The following is a 17,669-nucleotide window of genomic DNA, read 5'->3' as shown; positions in this document are numbered from 1 at the left end:
AAAAAAGCCAACAATTTAAACCTTTCTCGATGGCTGGAATTGCTTTTTGTGTTCACAGCCTGTTGTGTAAAAAGCTGAGAAATACAGAGTGAAAGATTTGGAGGCTTCTGCTGATGGGGAGAAGTTTAAAATCCTTGTGTAAAATATGTAGRAGGATGAAAAATCAAAGTTTCATCTCTCTGTGCTTAATTCTCTTATGTAGGAATTAAAACTCCTCTTTTTTATCCCCATGCTGAGGCTTTCCCAGTGTGCACCAAGCAGAATTCCTGCTCTTTCCCTGGAAATCCTGGATTTCCAGGATCTGCCCCTGTAATTACATTTCAGGGCATCGCTGGGTGCTGACATTAAAAATGTACATATTCAGTTCCAGTTAAAATTAAAACCATTTCAAATTCCAGTTTCTGTTTTTTTGGCATTGAAATTCCTGTGACCAATTTGGTGAGTGGACTTTGGTCACCTCCCTGTCCAAAAATCTTGTTGGATGCTCAGAGGTCTTTTTTTTCTATCATATGTCTTAAGGGAGATCTTGAATCACAGATTTATTTTTTTAAAAAAATGAGATAATAAACTCTTTGAATTCCCATATAATTCATTTGTGCTTTATGGTGCAGCCACATGCAGAGGGCAGCTGTCACTTGTTTCCCTTCCACCTTCTGATGCAGAAATTAATAGATTTCTGCATCGAAATGAATCCTAAAAACTAATGAGAGGCTTTCTAAAKAGACAAAACCCCTTTTCTGGCAGTCCATTAAAAAATATCAGTTTCATGGATGGGCCTGATGGTGCACACTATAATTGCTAGAACTGACATTCCTTAATCAAATGTAAATAATGTGGCCTTGGAGAACCTTCTTTAACGTCTTGAAGGCTTTTTTTTTTTCAGAGTTTTGAGTAAAAATTCATTTGGATGTTCAATCAGCAGCTCCACAGCTGAGCTTCTGTGTGTCCTTGTAACTCAGTTGTTGGTGTTTTGATTTCTCTCTGGGCTCAGTTTTCACTGTCATCCTCAAACACAGTTTTGGATGAGGATGAGTGTGGAAAAGCAGCTTTGAAAGTTTCAAACTGCTCAAATTTCTTGATGAACCAGCTTTAGAATGGCTATGAATTACTCTTTTAATCTGCCAGGACCTAGAAATGAAGTGATTTAGCTGCACAGGAAATGGTGGGGTTAATTTTGTATAAATTATCCTGGAAATGGGCAATTCTGAAGTCTTATGGCAGAGTGAATTGTTGCACATAGGAATTGTGGAACGAGAGGGGGTTCTTTGGGTTAATATTTAAATGCAGAGTGTATTTAGAGAAGAAAATGAACAAACACCAAAAAAACCCAATAAATTAATTCGCACTGGATTTCCGATCTCATGGAAGGCAGGAGATTTTATATTAGAGTGATTCATGACTTTGCCCTCAATTTAAAAATTATTTTGAGGAGGAATATTGTTGGTTTTGAAAACTGATTCCTTTTTTTTTTTCTCTGTACTGGGGAATGTGGAATTGTCCCTGCACTTCCAGATTTTATCCTGAGTGCTCCAAACTGCTTAAATCTCTGTTTGATTAATCAGGGGTTGTGTCCTGCTGCCAAAATTCCCAGGAGCTGCTGTTCCATGGGGATGGGACCACAACCCTGTCTGGGGGAGCTTGGGCTCAGTCATTCCTGGGAATGGGAATGGGAATGGGAAAAGGGGAATGGGATTGGGGAATGGGATGGGGATGGGATGGGATGGGAATGGGAATGGGAATGGGATAGGAATAGGAATAGGAATAGGAATAGGAATAGGAATGGGAATGGGAATGGGGATGGGGATGGGGATGGGGATGGGAAAGCAAAGGGAAGAGCAGTGGGGGTTTGGGATAATGCGCTTTTAGGACTGGATCAGCTCTAACCTTGGCTGAACCAATCCTGGAGCTCCCAGGGTCATTCCTGGCTGCCCCAACCCGATCTGTTCTCTTCAGTGCCACTGAACCACTTTTAAAAAACACTGAAAAAAACCCATATTTTGGGCATTAATGCTGAAGGATTTCCATCCCAGTGACACAAAATTCCAAGGCTTGGCACTGAAGCTGTCGGTTTCACAAAGTGTCCAGTGACACAGAAACACCAGCTGTGTTCTGCTGGGCTCTGTGAAGAGTGGCCATTCCATTTCTGTGGAATAGATGGAATTGAAAAAGGTTCTTTCAGGATAAATGTGGGTGCCTTTGTAACTGGGGAGAGGCACAATCGCTGCTCCTCTTCAAGGTCACCAACGTGGCAGGGTGGGCTCTTCTCTGGTCACCTCAGGGAATGTGCAAAGTGACCCCTCAGTGAGGAAATGGGCATTCTTAGAGATCAGAGATTCATGGAATCACCATGGAATTGCCAGGGAAACACCATGGGATCACCAAAGAATTCATGGAATGGTTGGGAGGGACCTTAAAGCTCATCCCATCCCACCCCATTCCACGGGCAGGGACATCTTCCACTGTCCCAGGTTGCTCCAAACCCCGTCCAGCCTGGCCTTGGACACTGCCAGGGATACAGGGGCAGCCACAGCTCCTCTGGGCACCCTGTGCCAAGGCTTCACCACCCTTACAGGGAAAAATTTCATCCTTATACCTCACCTAAATCTCTAAAACTTTTTCCTCTGCCTGTACACAAAGCCCCTCTCACTCTTTTCTTGACAAACTCCACCTTTAAGCACTGAAAGTCCAGTTTAGCTTTCCATCCTTTCCTGATAAAAGTTCAAATCTCAAATACAAGCTGTCACATTTACCACTCTGGCCATATTTAACCCTTTAACAATTCTCTTCATTTTCCTCCCCCCAGGCTGTCCCACGGATTATGGTTCAGTCGGCCRCTCTGGATGCCAGCGCTGCCAGGATCAAACAGGTGAGCCCATCCCAGGGTGGGAGGACAATTCTAATGATAAAATCAATATAAATTTTATATTAAAATTCGTATTTTGTATAAAAATACTATTTTTATATTCACCTTCCAGAGGTGGCCAAGTCATCAGCAGCTTGAAAACCATTGTACTTGTGCTGTAGTGAGAGAAGAATGCAGCCTGTGCTGCTGTGTTTTTGTAGGTCCTACTAAAATCTTCTTTCCTATTCCCAGTTACACTTTTATTTTTTAAAGCATTCAGTTAATTAGTTGAAATTTAATGGTTTTGCTGCTTTAAAAGGAAAATTTCTGTGCTCTGACAGTGTCTGTGAGCAGGACGTGGCTGTTATTCCGAGTGTGGAGCTTAATTCTCTGTTTTGGTGTAATATCAGCATGGAAAAACTCGTGCTAAGCTGGAGAGAAAACAGACCCTGGGATCTCCCACTTGGCAGCAAAACTTCAGCCTCCTGAGCAGCACATYAGCTTCCTCCCATGCCATTCCCACTGTGCTTTTAATGTCTCAGAAAAGCCTGTGTTATCCAAATGGAAAATCCAGAGAAAGAGCAAAGCTCTCCCAGTCCACATGGACACCGCCCTCGCTGTAGGAAAGTGAACAATTTGGCTTTAATCTGCTGGAATATTTTATTTAAAAAATATTTTCCTTTTTTTTGTGTTTTTTTTTTTTTTTTCACTTAGCAGTAGCAAACCTTTGGTTCTGAAATTCCTGTAATCCAGTCAAATCCCTCTTTTTTCAAAGATGGATTTGCTTCTGCTTCCAGTAGAAAAGGCACTCGGGAATAAGCTGAAAACCCTGGAGTTTGGGACCACTTAACCACTGGATGGGAGAAATCACAAAATCCTGAATAATAAACAAAGGAGCTCACCTGAGACAGGATTTATTCAAATCTACCTTTCTCCAACCTCTTTTTTTTTCTACCCCTTCCCATTAGCCCTCTCCTCCCTCCCTCCTTCCCAAAGAGATTTAGAGACATCCTAATCTTTTAGAGTACATGTGCTGGCAGAAGATATTGATCYATCAGATTTAGTAAACTTTACAGCCAAGAAATCCATCACTGGAATGGGCTGTTAATCTCGGGAGGTGCCGTTAATTCCGTCCTCGGGAAGCGCGAGGCGCTGGCGGCCCCGAGCTGGGAGCGGCGTTTGGAGTCGGGGACAGAAATGACACTTCAGGTGCAGGGGGATGATTTATCCACACACAGAGTGGAGCCAAAAAACTGGGAGAGACTTATGGATCAAAACCGCTTCGCATCCCGTATAAATCCTGCTGTTCAAACAGCCAATGACCRTTGCTGTACATAAATAATTTCTCAGTAAATATTGGGGGGCGTATTTCTCGTGGTTGACACTTCCCCAATTAATGGAAGCAGCGAGCTGACAATCCTCCCAGGCTGGTGGGGCTGGATCAGCTTCCATCTCCTGGAGATTGCAGCCACACAGGGATTCAGACAATCCTTGCACCTGCACTTTGATCCCAGATATTTTGGGTGACAGAGTTATCCCCAYGTTCCCTCTCTCCTCTGTTCCAGATGCACCAAGAGGAAGCAGCCGGGAAGCAGTCCCTGGACCCCGTGCCGCAGATGGACAAAAGCCTGGAGAAACCCCCCAAAGTGCCTTTGCAGCAGCCCCCCGGGGACCCCCAGGCCCMGGAGTGCCAGGAGGGCCCCCCGAGCCCCCTGAGCGAAGCCTCCAGYGGGTATTTCTCTCACAGCGTCTCCACGGCCACGCTCTCCGAGGCGCTGACGGCGGGAGGGGACACAGCAGCTCCACCAGGAGCACCCACGGGGAGTGACCTCACAGCTCCTKCTGATGGGCAGGGACACTGGGACAGAGCTCCTGAGAGCTGTCAGGGCACCAAGAGGGAGAACCCCCTCTCCTGCAGCCTCCCAGGAGCTGCCCCCCGAGCCAGGGAYRGCCCCGAAGCCGAYGGGAAGCCCTGCGAGCAGGGACTCGGCATCTCGGCCGATCCCAAACCTTTTTCCTCTCCCTCTGCTCCCAAAGAGTCCATATCCAAACCCTCTGGGGAGTCAGCAGGGCAGGCCAGGAGGAAGGAAACATCTCCTGGGCCTTCAGAGCTGGTGTTCCCCAAAGCTCACCCCGAGCAGCCCGGCACTGCCCCCTCCCCGTTCCGGATCCAGAAGGTGAAGACGTCGGAGCTGAAATCCTTCAGCAGCATGTTGGGGTCAGACCCCACGAGTTCCCTGAGCATGGAGGAGCAGCAGGAAGGAGAGAGGGTCACATCCACCCCCCGTGGGCTGAGCCACAATGGGGCAGAGGCGGCCGAGGAAAAACTGGAGGTGGCTTCTGACTCGGAAGAGGCCAACGAAATTCCCGAGTGGCTGAAAGAGGGGGAATATGTCACGGTGGGCACCAACAAGACGGGCACCGTGAGGTACATCGGGCCCACGGACTTCCAGGAGGGAACGTGGGTCGGTGTGGAGCTGGATTTGCCTTCAGGTAAAACATCCCCCGGATCAGGTGGGAAGCAGCCAGCATGCCCCATCCTAAAGCGGATTTTTTGGGATTTGTTACCTGTTACCCATGGCTGGAGAAGGGAAATGTAAAAGGGCTTCCCTGCTGTTGTGTTTTCCCAAACKTGCTCTCACTTCCAACCCCTTCAAGATCCCAAACCATTCTGTGATCCCTTTTCAGTGATTTCTTTGGCTTCTTCTACTCGAAGTAGGATTTAGGATTCCTTTTCCATGCAGTTTGGTGAGTGACAGCTGCAGGAGTCAGGCCTGGTGTCCATGGGATTCTCTCCTGGGCTTCTGCAGGGAGGATGAAGKTGTTGAGAGCACAGCAGGAGTTGTGGGATTTAGCTCCAAGGGACATTTAGGCTAAATGAGTTGCAAAGTCCCTTAATAGGTATTAAGAGGTAATAGGATTTTATTTCCAAATAAGCTTTAAAATTGCAGAACACTATTTCTCTCTGCATGTACATCTATATATATTTATATATGTTGATATATATTTATATATAGATATATATTTATATACACATACATGCCCGTGCATACATGAAAACCAATGTGAAATAATGATCCACTGACCACTGGGCCATACAGAAAATTCAAGGTTTCTTTTACCATCACATTTATCATCCCTGCCTGACTTGTACAAGCTGTGGAATTCTCAAAATTTAGGGTTTCCGGGATTTTTTTGAGAGCAGGGTGCAGTTCCTGGGCTGTTGGTRTGGGAATGGGGCATCTCCAGCACAGGAGSAAGGGRWGTTGRTGGCTGGGATTTGATCTCTGCTGGRGTCCCAGGCTTCCCAATCCCTTTCCTCTCCTCATTGTGCTTTCCTGGGATTTGTTTTCTCCAGGATGGAAATCAGGAGAGACCCAGTGACAGTGAGAGGATTTGGGTTACCCCATAAAGCTCTTTATTGCAATCCTTTTAGCCAGAGTTTTCCATCCTGGAAAGYGACCTGCAGCTCCTGATCCCTTTGAAACCAGCAGGAATTTCTCAGTCCCKAATTAGTGCCTAGTTTAAAAATGCGTAAATACACATTTACAGATTCATTTTGGTTTTGTAGGGTCACCTTCCCTGTCAGGATGCTGATTCTGTTTGCACATCCCAACAAGCAGCAGCTGCCATGGAAAAGTCAGGAAGGTTTTGCCCTGCTGAGGACTCAGCTGCTGCTGTTATTGGGATCTTTTTTTCCACTTTCTGTTTCCACAAGGATTAAGACCCTGATTTGCTGAAGCACATTTGGCTTCTGGCACATCTGGAGCTCCACTTGGGGAATGTGGTCACAGAGTGGCATCTTTGCCACGCTGTAAACGGGGATGGAACTCCAAGGATGTGGAAATCCCAAGTTCTGGCCCTACGAGGGTGCTTTGGATCCAAATTGGTGATGGTGGAAGGGAGAAGGAAACACCCCAAAGGCAAAAAGGGTGACCTTGTGACCTTTAAAGAGCTCTTGAATCTTCCCACCTTCCCTTTACAAATGGGAACAGTTTCTGTCCCAATCCCTGAATGATCCTGAGAACTTTCAATGATCTAAAAAGGGAAATGGAAAGATCTCAACAGCAGCAGTGTGGAGAAATTCTCCTTCCTGTTCTGGGGAGGGTTTAGGACATGGAAACAGCGACAATCCTCAATTCACACATCAGCTCAGAAAGCCAAAAACTCTTTTAAATGGCTGGGTTTCCTTCCTTCTTGATACCTTTAGTGATAGAACAGATTGTTTGTCACTTTGAGGGGAAAATAAAGAATTCTCCTGAAGAGGAAGGAGCAGGTGGAATGTCCCTCCATCACTCTCCATGCAGTCCTGGCTTCAGCAGTGAGGTTTTACCTCCAGGGAGCATTTTTAGGGAACAATCGTTTTCCCTCTCAGTGTCTTTTCCTTGCCTCCTTCTCTGGGTGCAGCAGCACCAATTTGCACAGAATAAAACCCACTTTGTAGGAAAAAAATCCTTCCTTGGAAGGGTGGGGAGGCCCTGGAATGGAATTCCCAGAGAAGCTGTGGCTGTCCCTGAATCCCTGGAGTGTCCAAAGCCAGGCTGGATATTGGGGCTGGGAGCACCCTGGGGTASTGGGAGATGTCAGGGTTGGAACGGGGTGGGATTTAGGATTTTAAGGTCCCTCCCATCCCAAAGCATCCTGTAACGCCCCGATTCTCTCCTGGCAGGGAAGAACGACGGCTCCATCGGGGGGAAGCAGTACTTCAGGTGTAACCCAGGCTACGGGCTGCTGGTGAAGCCGGGCAGGGTCCGGCGGGCCCCGGGGCCGKCGCGGCGCCGCAGCTCCGGCCTCAGGCTGCAGGAGAACCGCAGGAGTGGCAACTTCTCGGGCTCGACCTCCAACCTGGCCTCGCTGACCGCCCTGGCCAAGGCGGACGGAGGATCCACGCTGCGGCTGGAGAAGAGCCAGAAAAACGCTGAGAACAGGAAATCCTGGGCAAACTGAGAGAGCTGGGCATGGAAAACGCCCTGGGGCACGGCTGGGTGGAGCCGGGGAGAGAAACCAACCATCCCAACTTCAGCTGGTGGCATATCCAACCATCCCAACTTCAGCTGGTGGCAAATCCAACCATCCCAACTCCAGCTGATGGCAAACACTGCTGGAGGGTTCGTTCTCTCTGCTCGGGGTCATTGACACGATGACGATTCTTTGCCTTGTCGCGGTGCTGGATCCTTCGTTCCCTGTCTCAAATCCCGACACCTCTGGGGGTGATCGATGGGTGGAATGAGCKCCTTTCCTTCCTCCTTCCAGAGGAAAATTGGTCAAATCATAGCACAGCTTCCAACAGCCCCAAAAAACCTCCCCGGGCCTCCCTCGGCGTGCAGGGCGATTCCTGAAGAACCTCCCAAAATAACGTCTCCGTTTGATTCCATCGGAGCTGTGCTGATCCTGCCTCATCCACCATGAAAGGGCAAGGTGGGAATGATTCCAGACAGGCAGGGAAGTGAAAGTAGAACTTTGTTTGGGAATAAACAACCCCCAAAGTCCCTTTATTTGAAAAAGCWGCAGCCCTTGGGTTGTGTGGCTGGGAGCAGTCCCTTTGGGATTATTGTCCCGTTATTCCACTCTCCTGTGGAAAGCAGCGTGGGTTTTCCAGCTGTTTTTGGGAATGGGAGAGTACCCAGGGCCAGCTCTGTCATGTTTTTGATCTATTTAATGTTTGCTCTCCCCATGACAGGATCTCCTCTCTCACTGGCCCCAGCATGGCTGGACCTTCTCCTTGGTCGGTCCTTCCCTTGTTGGGCCAAGAGGATTTTTGCAGAGCTGTCAGCACGGAGGTGCTTCCCTGTTCCCACCCAGCCTTTGGAGACACTTGGAATTTTTCCAAGCAAGGCWCGCTGTCCTTGGAATCAATCCAGTCTATTTATTTTTATTTATTCCTTTAAAACACGAAACGTTTGCGCTTTACAATCATCCCCCRCCCGGCACCGCCCGGAGGAGCTCTCCCAGCACCAAAGAGGAGGTGCCTCTGTCGCCCCAAAACCAGCCTCTCTCTCGGAAAAGAGGCAGTTTGGGCTGGCTTTTATAAAACTTGATTTTATTTGTGGCTGGTTTTCAAACTTGATTTTATTTGTGGCTGGTTTCCAGCTGCCCGTGGCCCTGGGGACGCGTCCCCGTCTGTGTGTCCGCGCACGGCTCAGCTGCCGCTTGTTTTCCTGTCAAATCCTGAAAAGCCACGGATTTTTCTCTCCTGAGCTATTTGTGTCTTGTTTAGGGGGGATTGGACAGCCTGAGCAGTAGATGTTTTAGCTACGTGGGGACTATTTAGGATRCTAAATTAACGATTCAACTCTAATATCTCTCCAGTCGCTGCCCRTGGGTATCCAAGTGCCTTAAACCATCTGGTTCCGAGGTCCAAGGGAAAGCTCCGTTGGCATCAGAGGAGATAGGGATGCTTAGCGAAGGAGATAATTATGCTGATTTACTGTAATTAATATCATTTATGCAGGAGGAATAAAATTAAAATAGAAACTAATCTGTAGCAGAAATGAGCGGGCTGGGTTCCGACGCAGCCCAGGGACTCGCGGATCCTTCCAGCTCGGTGTGAGTAGTTCCAGCCTTTCCTAAATTCTCCTCGAGAAATCTTAATATAAAATGTACAGAGCAGCTTTTTAAAGGTATTTTTAGTGTACAGTTTTCCCTCTTTTTTTCCTTTGCACGAAGCTCCTGTCCATCCGAGCCGCGATGGGGGAGGAATTCAGCAGTTGCGAATTTGGGTGCCGAAATCCCGGGTTTTAAAGTTAAAACCAGTTTTATGGGTTTGACCCATGCCACGAAACGCTTCGTTTTGGGGTCTGAGGAGTCTTGCTGATGGAAGACAACCCATTAATYAATTCAATGCCTCTTCCACTGCCTTGCTGGTTCTTTTAACCCCTCCCTGGCTGTGATTTTAATTGCACTTTGTCCCGACGTGCTGCCGGAAGGAGCTGGTGTGGAACAGCCCCTCCCCGGAGCTSTGTGGTTTTAGTCTCAGCATTTCAGATACTTGGATTTAGGGATGTCTTCAAAACTCCTCCACGTTTGCCTGGTGGCCCCTTTGGGGGAGGAACCAGAMTAGAGGTAGAAATCATCACAAAGGTAATAATAGATATTTTTTATTGATAATATTAGAAAAACTCTACTGTCAGCCTAAAGGAGGAGGTGCTCTTAACTGGACCCACCCAGCGCTGAGGCTGCTGTGTGAATAGCTATGCATATTTTCCCCCAAGATTTTCATGCACTTTATACAGGGAAGAAGGATATTTAATGCAGGAAGGTGTAATTTGTAGGGAGTATCTCATCTCCGGCATCTCCCGGGGGTTCAGTCCTGCTGGCCGTGTCCCTGAATCGTGGGTGGGTCTGGGATTCTTGGAGAATGGTGTTGGTGGGGTGGAAAGGCTCCAAATAACCCCTGTTCCACAGGGCTGGGGTCTCTCCTCCCCACGGGGTGTCCCTGACACCGAGCCAGCCAAGAGGAGGCTTCTCAGAGGGACTTTTTGGGCTTTTCTCAAGCCAAGCCGAGCCTTTTTCCCGTGTCAGGTTCAGCTCTTGATGTATTTTATCTCCATGTCCGAAATCAAGGCAGTTCTGCTGGAGGGTTTTGGCTCTTTGCTGTTCCAGGACATTCTTTAGTTGAGGAAAAGGAACAGAAACAAATCCTGCGCGGTGACAGCACCCAGGTCCTTCAGCTGAGGGTTTTGTCCGGGGCTGGGGTGGGATGTTCACCCCAAAAGGCAGAACCCCCTTGTTCCCCTCCCCGCAGCGGTGGAGCGCCATCCCTGTGGAGCCACCAGGCCATGTCCATGCGATGCTCCCGCTGTCCCCACGCTGGCTCCTCCAGCTCTTTGCACAACATTCCACGTTCCCAGTGCCTTATCCCGGGGCCAGCAGCCCGGGCAGCCTCGGGGTGCCTGGATTTTAGGGAATGGGGCRGGGAGGGACGGCCGGGCTGCTCACACTACACCACACCCCGARCGGGGTCCCGATCAAGTGTCTTGTTCCTCCATCTCCCGTGTCCATGTTGATTTTTGTTCCTGCCCTCTCCACCATTCCCAAACCCTTCGGGTTCCCTGGAGCCTGTCCCTGCCAGGTTCCCCTGTACTTTAAACGAGCTGAAATCCAAAGAGAACTTTGTAATGAGCTGTAAAGTTTTTCATGATTCTGTACCATACTAAAGGACTGTAATATTGTATCATATGTGCGATGCCGCCTGCAGGACCTGAATAAACGTCTTCTTTAGAGCCGGGGCTCTGTGCTTTGTTACTCCGTGAGTAATGTTTGGAATTGGAAGAGTTWAGGYTGGAARAGCCTCCAAAATCGAGWCCAGCACTGCCAAGGCCACCACAGCCCCGTGTCACATCCACAGGGCTATGAAATCCCTGCAGGGGTGAGGATTCCAGCACTACTCTGTTCCAGTTGATGCTGGAGGGATTTTTCCCTTTTTCCTTTTATACATTTKTAACCTTCCCAGCACTTTTCCCAACCCTTTTCCCCAGCTAGAAAGAACAAACCCATTCCAGAGCTCCAAGCCCTCGGGGGCACAAGGACCCATCCTGTCCTGGTTCTTCCTGGAAATCAAGGTCCGTGACCCATTTTCATAACCAAGGACAGCCAAGACCGAGGGTGGGGGGCTCCAGAGAAGGGGCTTGACCTGGGGGAAATTGCATCACCCCTTGTCCTCCTAATTTGTGTTTTTAATTAATTATGCTAATTTCTTAAAACCTTTCAAACTGTATCAACCCTGTGGGGTGGACTTTTGTGGAAATCATTCCATGGCTGCCCCTAGAGCTCCCATAAAAACCTACTTTTATATCACTTTCTGTGCTGAAATCATCTCCAGTTTCATTTCTAGGTTGAAAAAGGCGACACGATACCTCACCAGTTTTGGGTAAGAATTTTTCCCCAATATCCCCAATGGGATGAGGGTCCCCGGTACTTTCCTGCCTCACTCCAGGTGGGTCCATAGGGAGCTCGGYGCCTCAGGGAGCTGCCAGAACCAACCAAAAATGCATTGAGGTGATGAAACCCCCCTCAACCTTCCCTGCTGTCCTTGAAACCCCTCCTTGGGTCACATCCCTGCCTTTCCCTTTAGCACCACTTCTCTCCCAAATGCAGCTTGTTGGGAACAACAGACTTTGGCTGGGATTATTTTGTGGAGTTTTTCAGTTTATCTCTTTTTTTTTAAAAGCAACAAACGCTGCGCCGATCCCTCCATCCCCACCAAAACCCGGCGAGTGAAGGATATTTTTATCAGCGCTGTCTTGCAATCAGCGCACGAAAACAGCTTTTTTTTTTTTTTCTTTAAAGCAGTTTTTATATTTTATATTTTAAAAAAAAAAAAAAAAAAAAAAAACCCTCTTTGGCTGAAACACAGGAGCCGTTTGAAGCGGCGTCACTTTGTTCAAAGCTCGCTTTTCCCGGAAGGTGCTCGCGGCACCTTCCCCACGCTGCCGCGTTCTGTTCTCCAGCCAAAGCCAGCTTGAAAAGGCTGCAATCAAAACCAGCAGGAAAATAATTTTTTAAAAACTCCAAAACTAACAAAGAACACCTTTTCCCCATTTTTCTTCGAATTAATTCTGCTTCCATTGGTGTTGCTTTGCCATGAGAGTCGATGGCCCCTGGGTTTCACCTGGGCAGAGACAGGAACTGCTCTGCCTCGAGCTGGGCACATTTTAGAAGCGTTTTGCTCACCTTTGGACACCAGCCTATGATAAATTCCTGGATTTTCCCTGATCATCTGGTTTTCCACCAAAACCGGCACAAAATAGGCTGGGAGTGCAGCTTCTTTCACAGCACAGGCTTCCAACGCGAGTTTGTTCCTTTTTTTATTTTATTTTATAACATCTCCCAGTGGAGCTTTTCTGTATTCCTGATTTTCAGCTGTGAAGGAATGAGTGGGCTCCACCCAGGATCACCTGCCCGGGGTAGGAACAGYCACTCCTGGAAGTGTCCAGGATCCCTGGAAGTGTCCAAGGCCAGGCTGGATGGAATTTGGAGCAGCCTGGGACAGCGGGAGGATGGAATCGGATGAGCTTTGAGGTCCCTTCCARCCCAATCCATCCTGGGATTYCYTGATCCCMMCCYYCCCCCYYCCMAAAAACCCCCTCTGCCAACACAGCAAACGTGGCAGCTGATGATGGGGAGGGTTGGGATAAATTCAATCCCCTTCTGAGATGTCTGAGAGGCACAAGGAGCAGTTTGAAAGGGGTTTCCACCCCTCAAGTCCATTTTTTCTCACTCCCCTCTGTTTCGGGGTGTCCATCCTGAGCAAACCGCCCCAGCCTCGGCTGCACATCCTGATTTTAACCAGGACAGCAGAACCCTGACACCTTTGCATTGAATAAACCCATTCCTGTGACTTTGTGTCCTTTCTGCCACCCAGCTCCTTCTTCCATGTCACCTGCAGGAATTCCTTCCCATTTTTTGGGAGGTTTTCCCCACCCACCCCACAAACCATCTTTGAAACCCCCCTGAGCTCCTCAGCCCAACCAGGGCAGGAGTAAAGAGCAGCCACATCCCCCTCCCGCTTTGGGCTTCCCAAAATTCCACCTGAACTCAGGAATTCAAATTCAATTCAAATTCAAAACCATTATTTTTTTGTTTTATCACCAAGTGGTCCCAAAGTCTGCCATCTGCAGACCTTCAATTGCTTGAGCAAGAGGTTTTATGGTTGGGGTGGGGCTCACAGGGCCCTTCCTGAGGCTCCGGGACATCATCGTGTGACCCAAAACTGTGACAAATCAAACCCCAGCCAAAGGAGGGGAAACTCTACTCTCAATTATCTTTCTTCAGTGGAAAAATCCCCCAAATGTCTCTGCAATCAGCCCATGGCTCAAATTCCAAGTGATTCCACTGCTTCAAATCCACCATCATTGTATCCACCACCTTCATCCCTTTTTTCCCTTAAAAAAAGGAAGTGCCCAAAGAATTCAATTTCCCCCAAACAAATCAAAATTTTCAACATTCACTTCATTCCCAGGCCATATTTTAGGTCTCACACCCAAGCCCAGCACAAAAAAAAAAAAAAAAAAAAAAAAAAAAAAAAAAAAAAAAAAAAAAAAAAGGACTGACAGAAGAAAAGGGTCTGTGTTGAGTTATACATTTTTATTTTCTAATAGGTACAATACTAAAATAAACACAAATTAAAAAAAAGTTTTATTAAAACAAAACTGTACAAAAAAGCAGTTATACTACATTTTAATTACAGAACAGTCTACTGTCCAAAAGGCACTAATCCAGAATAGGAGATACAATGATACAGGACTCATTGGAACTATTTTTAATCAATACAATAGAGCACTTGTTTCTCTGTCCATTCACATACAGAAACAAGGACTTTTGCTACAGTCATTACACATTGTTATAAATATGAGCCCTACGTGCAAAGGTGCAGTATCGCTCTCCGGGCCGCGGGTCGGCTCTGACAAAGGCAGGGATTCAATTTAAAAAGGATTAAAAAAAAAAAAAAAANGATGGTTTGTTTTTGCAGCCCCTGCCACCAGGGGAAGGTGTGATGGATATGGATCCTCACCTGCATTTCAGGGGGAGGCTGGACTGGATTCCTCGAGGGTTTGGTGGAACTGAAGGTGAATTTGGTCACCTCCTGCCCAAAGCTTTGCATCGGTTACTCCACTCCATCCTCTTTGATCCTTTGAGCTTTTCTCTCCCTGGATAGTTCTGTGTGATGGATAAATCAGGATTCCCAGCACACCAAGGGCTCTCAGGTTTCCCCCATTATTCCTTTCCTCCTTGCCAGGAGCCATCAGCACCGTGCAGACCAAGGCAGTGACTGGGAGGAGATTCTGGAATGTTCCTCAACACTCAGTGCCTTCACTGCAAGGGCATCGGGGCGAGCAGATGGACCCTTTGAGGCTGCTCCAGCTTTCCCAAAGAAATGGGCCAAAAGCGTCCCAAAACCACCAGGGATGATGGGATGGATGTTCCTGAGGGGGCCAAAGTGCACCAAAGCCACCAGGGATGATGGGATGGACATTCCCGAGGGGCACAGGGTGAATTCCATCCCATCAGCTCCCCAACTTTCCTGCCAGGCTCCCCCAGTGCAGCCAGCGTGGGCAACACGAGGTGCCCATGGCCCCTTCCTCGATCCCCCGTGGTGGAGTCATTAAGGTTCACTCCCTGGGACTTCCCAGCACTTCCTTCTCCATAAGGAACTTCCCACCATGAAGAAATTCCATAAAAAACTTCCCATCATGAGGAAACTCCATAAGAAACTTCCCATCATGAGGAAATTCCATAAAAAACTTCCCATCGCGAGGAAATTCCGTAAGAAACTTCCCATCATGAGAAATTTCCATAAAGAACTTCCCACCACGAGAATTTCCATGAAGAACTTCCCATCACAAGGAAAATTCCATAAAGAACTTCCGATCACGAGGAAATTCCATAAGGAACTTCCTATAATGAGGAAATGCTGTAAGGAACTTCCCACCACGAGGAACTTCCCACCTCCTCTCTCCCAACCTATCCAATCCATCTTTTTCCCCAAAATGTCAGGCTGAGGACCATCAGCAAAGCATGGACAGGAATTTAGGGAACRATCACAGGAGAGGAATCAACCAGCACACGAATATTCAACTCCACACTGACACAACGCGCCCGGGAAATTAAATATCTCAAACATCTCAAACATCTTTGAGCTGAACGAGCAGCCCTTAAGATTAAGATCGAGACCAGGGTGGATCTGAAGGGTTTGATGATGATGATGATGATAATGATGATGATGATGATGATGATGATGGTGGTGGTGGTGAGGGGCATCACCTGACTCGTTCCCGTGGAGGAAGGAGGTCGGACACGCGGGCGGGAGAGGGATACTGCACCTTTGGAACAGTGTCATACACAGAAGACAAAGACAGGCATCTGGATGTTAACAAAAATAAGTAACAAAGAAATATGATTAAACAAAATCTCTTCTCACATCATCCTATACTACATCCTCCTTCTGCTTAGCAGAAAATTGTACGTACACAAAAATACAAATACACAATTTTGTAGAACAGTCTGATTTTAATATATTTATATATATTTATATTTATATGAGTGGCAGGTTAGTTCATTATATAGAGCTTTTTGCACTTTTGGCTCATATGCAACAAGGCTTTATAAATTCAGCTTTAGCTTTCATTCAGGTTTTTTTTTTTTTTTTATAGCTTCTTGAACATTTGTTTTCACATTTAAAGCAGCATCCAATTTTGCAAGAGGAGTCGGTGGTGGCTACAGCAAGGATCAGGTCAAGAGGTTATTTGGGGGCTGGGGGGGGAGGAGAATATACATTCCAGTGTGAGTGTGAGTKTGAGTGTGAGTGTGCGCTAGTGCTCATGGAGAAGTGACCAGAGGGTGGACACACCGCTCCAGGATCCCATGGCTGACCTCTTGAGGTAGGCAGGACACCTACAGCAGATGAGACACGGGCGGGAGATGGGGACAGAGAAGGGACAGGGAGGGGTGGGACACGGCTCATGTTGGTGACAGGGAAGGGAAGGAGTGGTGCCAGAACAGCCCAGGGAGGAGATGCACAGCTGGCACCCACCCCGAGCTGAGGGCACGGCGAGATGGGGCTGAGACACACAAAATGTGGGTGAGAGGAACTTCCCCGGGGTTTGGCTCCATTTTTGTGTGGCTGAGGCCGCCCCACCGCCCCTCGCTCGGGGGTTTGATACACTCAGCTCCATCCCCCACCTCCTGTCACCAACACCCTGTGCCAGGAGCTTCCCAGGGGAAACAGCGCTTCCAAAAGGCATCTCAGAGCAGGGCTGGGGCTCCGTGAGCGCCACAGCTCCGGGAACGGCAAATTGCCATCGGGAAATGGCCCCGTGGCCACCAGGAGCCCAGCAATGCATCCCCACTGCTTCCATCCATCAACACCCACCCACTCCCCAGAAGGAACTTCCAGTCATGATGAAATTCCATAAGGAACTTCCCACCACGAGGAAACTCCATAAGGAACTTCCCACCACGAGGAAATTCCATAATAAACTTCCACCATAAGGAAATTCCATAAAGAATTTCCACCATAAGGAAATTCCATAAAGAACTTCCCATCAGAAGGAAATTCCATAAAGAACTTCCCAGTTTTTTCCATAAAAACTTCCCCAGAGGCCGAGTTCCTGCTCTCTGCACAGATATCCTCACAGCTTTCCTCACCAACAGTTCTCTCCCAGGCTCTCCCACCTCAGATGTTGTCAAGAGTGAAAACATTTTGGTGCTAATGAAAAATAAAAACATCTACGCACGGATTGCTTTCACTGCCAAACCCTTAAGTGACACTAAAACACCTCYGCAGTGTTCTGTTACCTCCTTTCACTCTGGTCAGAAGAAATCCTCCTTTAATGCCATTTTTTAAACTATCACTGATACCTTTTTTTTCTTTAAACCCACATAAAATTCTCACTTTTACAAAATTCTAACCACCTGCCAATAGCTGGGATTATTTTGACAAAATGTTTAGAAGGTGTCGCTATGATAAACTTAGAAATAAGAATAGAGGAAGAAACTGCCTTTGGGATTTCAGAAATGGAAATGTTCCAGGCCAGGTTRGACAGGGCTTGGAGCACCCTGGGATAGAGAAAGTAGTCCCTGCCCATGGAAGAGGGTGGAACTGGCTGATTTTTCAGGTTCTTTCCRACCCAATCATTTTGTGATTCCAACTGAGGTGATTAAAGCAAAAAGAAAAGCTTTTTTCCACCCAGGCCTGGTTTTCAGGGGTGGATGTTTGTCACACAAAACTCTTCATGTCTGCAATCCAAGAGGCAGTTTCRCACTGAATTCCATCCAAGCTTCCCCCCTCGCTGCCATCCACCCCAAATCAGACATTGCAAAAGTTTGG

The 17,669-nt window shown here is 47.7% G+C and overlaps 1 protein-coding gene across 2 annotated transcripts in view; it reads left to right on the top strand.

Moving 5' to 3' along the window:
• Positions 1 to 11,070, top strand: part of KIF13B (kinesin family member 13B) — a 27,901-nt gene extending 16,831 nt beyond the window's left edge. For both annotated transcript variants that reach the window (XM_057385059.1, XM_057385058.1), the window contains exons 4-6: positions 2,804 to 2,866; positions 4,408 to 5,335; positions 7,512 to 11,070. In XM_057385059.1, coding sequence (XP_057241042.1) covers positions 2,804 to 2,866; positions 4,408 to 5,335; positions 7,512 to 7,789 — 1,269 coding nt within the window. In that variant the 3' untranslated portion in view covers positions 7,790 to 11,070. The remainder of the gene's footprint in view (positions 1 to 2,803; positions 2,867 to 4,407; positions 5,336 to 7,511) is intronic.
• Positions 11,071 to 17,669: the final 6,599 nt, after the last annotated feature.

This window comes from Malurus melanocephalus, unplaced genomic scaffold (assembly GCF_030028575.1).
Source record: "Malurus melanocephalus ecotype Western Australia unplaced genomic scaffold, MMel_1.1 scaffold_772, whole genome shotgun sequence".
NCBI classification, from domain to species: domain Eukaryota; kingdom Metazoa; phylum Chordata; class Aves; order Passeriformes; family Maluridae; genus Malurus; species Malurus melanocephalus.
The sequence above is the reverse complement of the archived record's forward strand: the minus strand, read 5'-3'. Positions and strand labels throughout refer to the sequence as shown.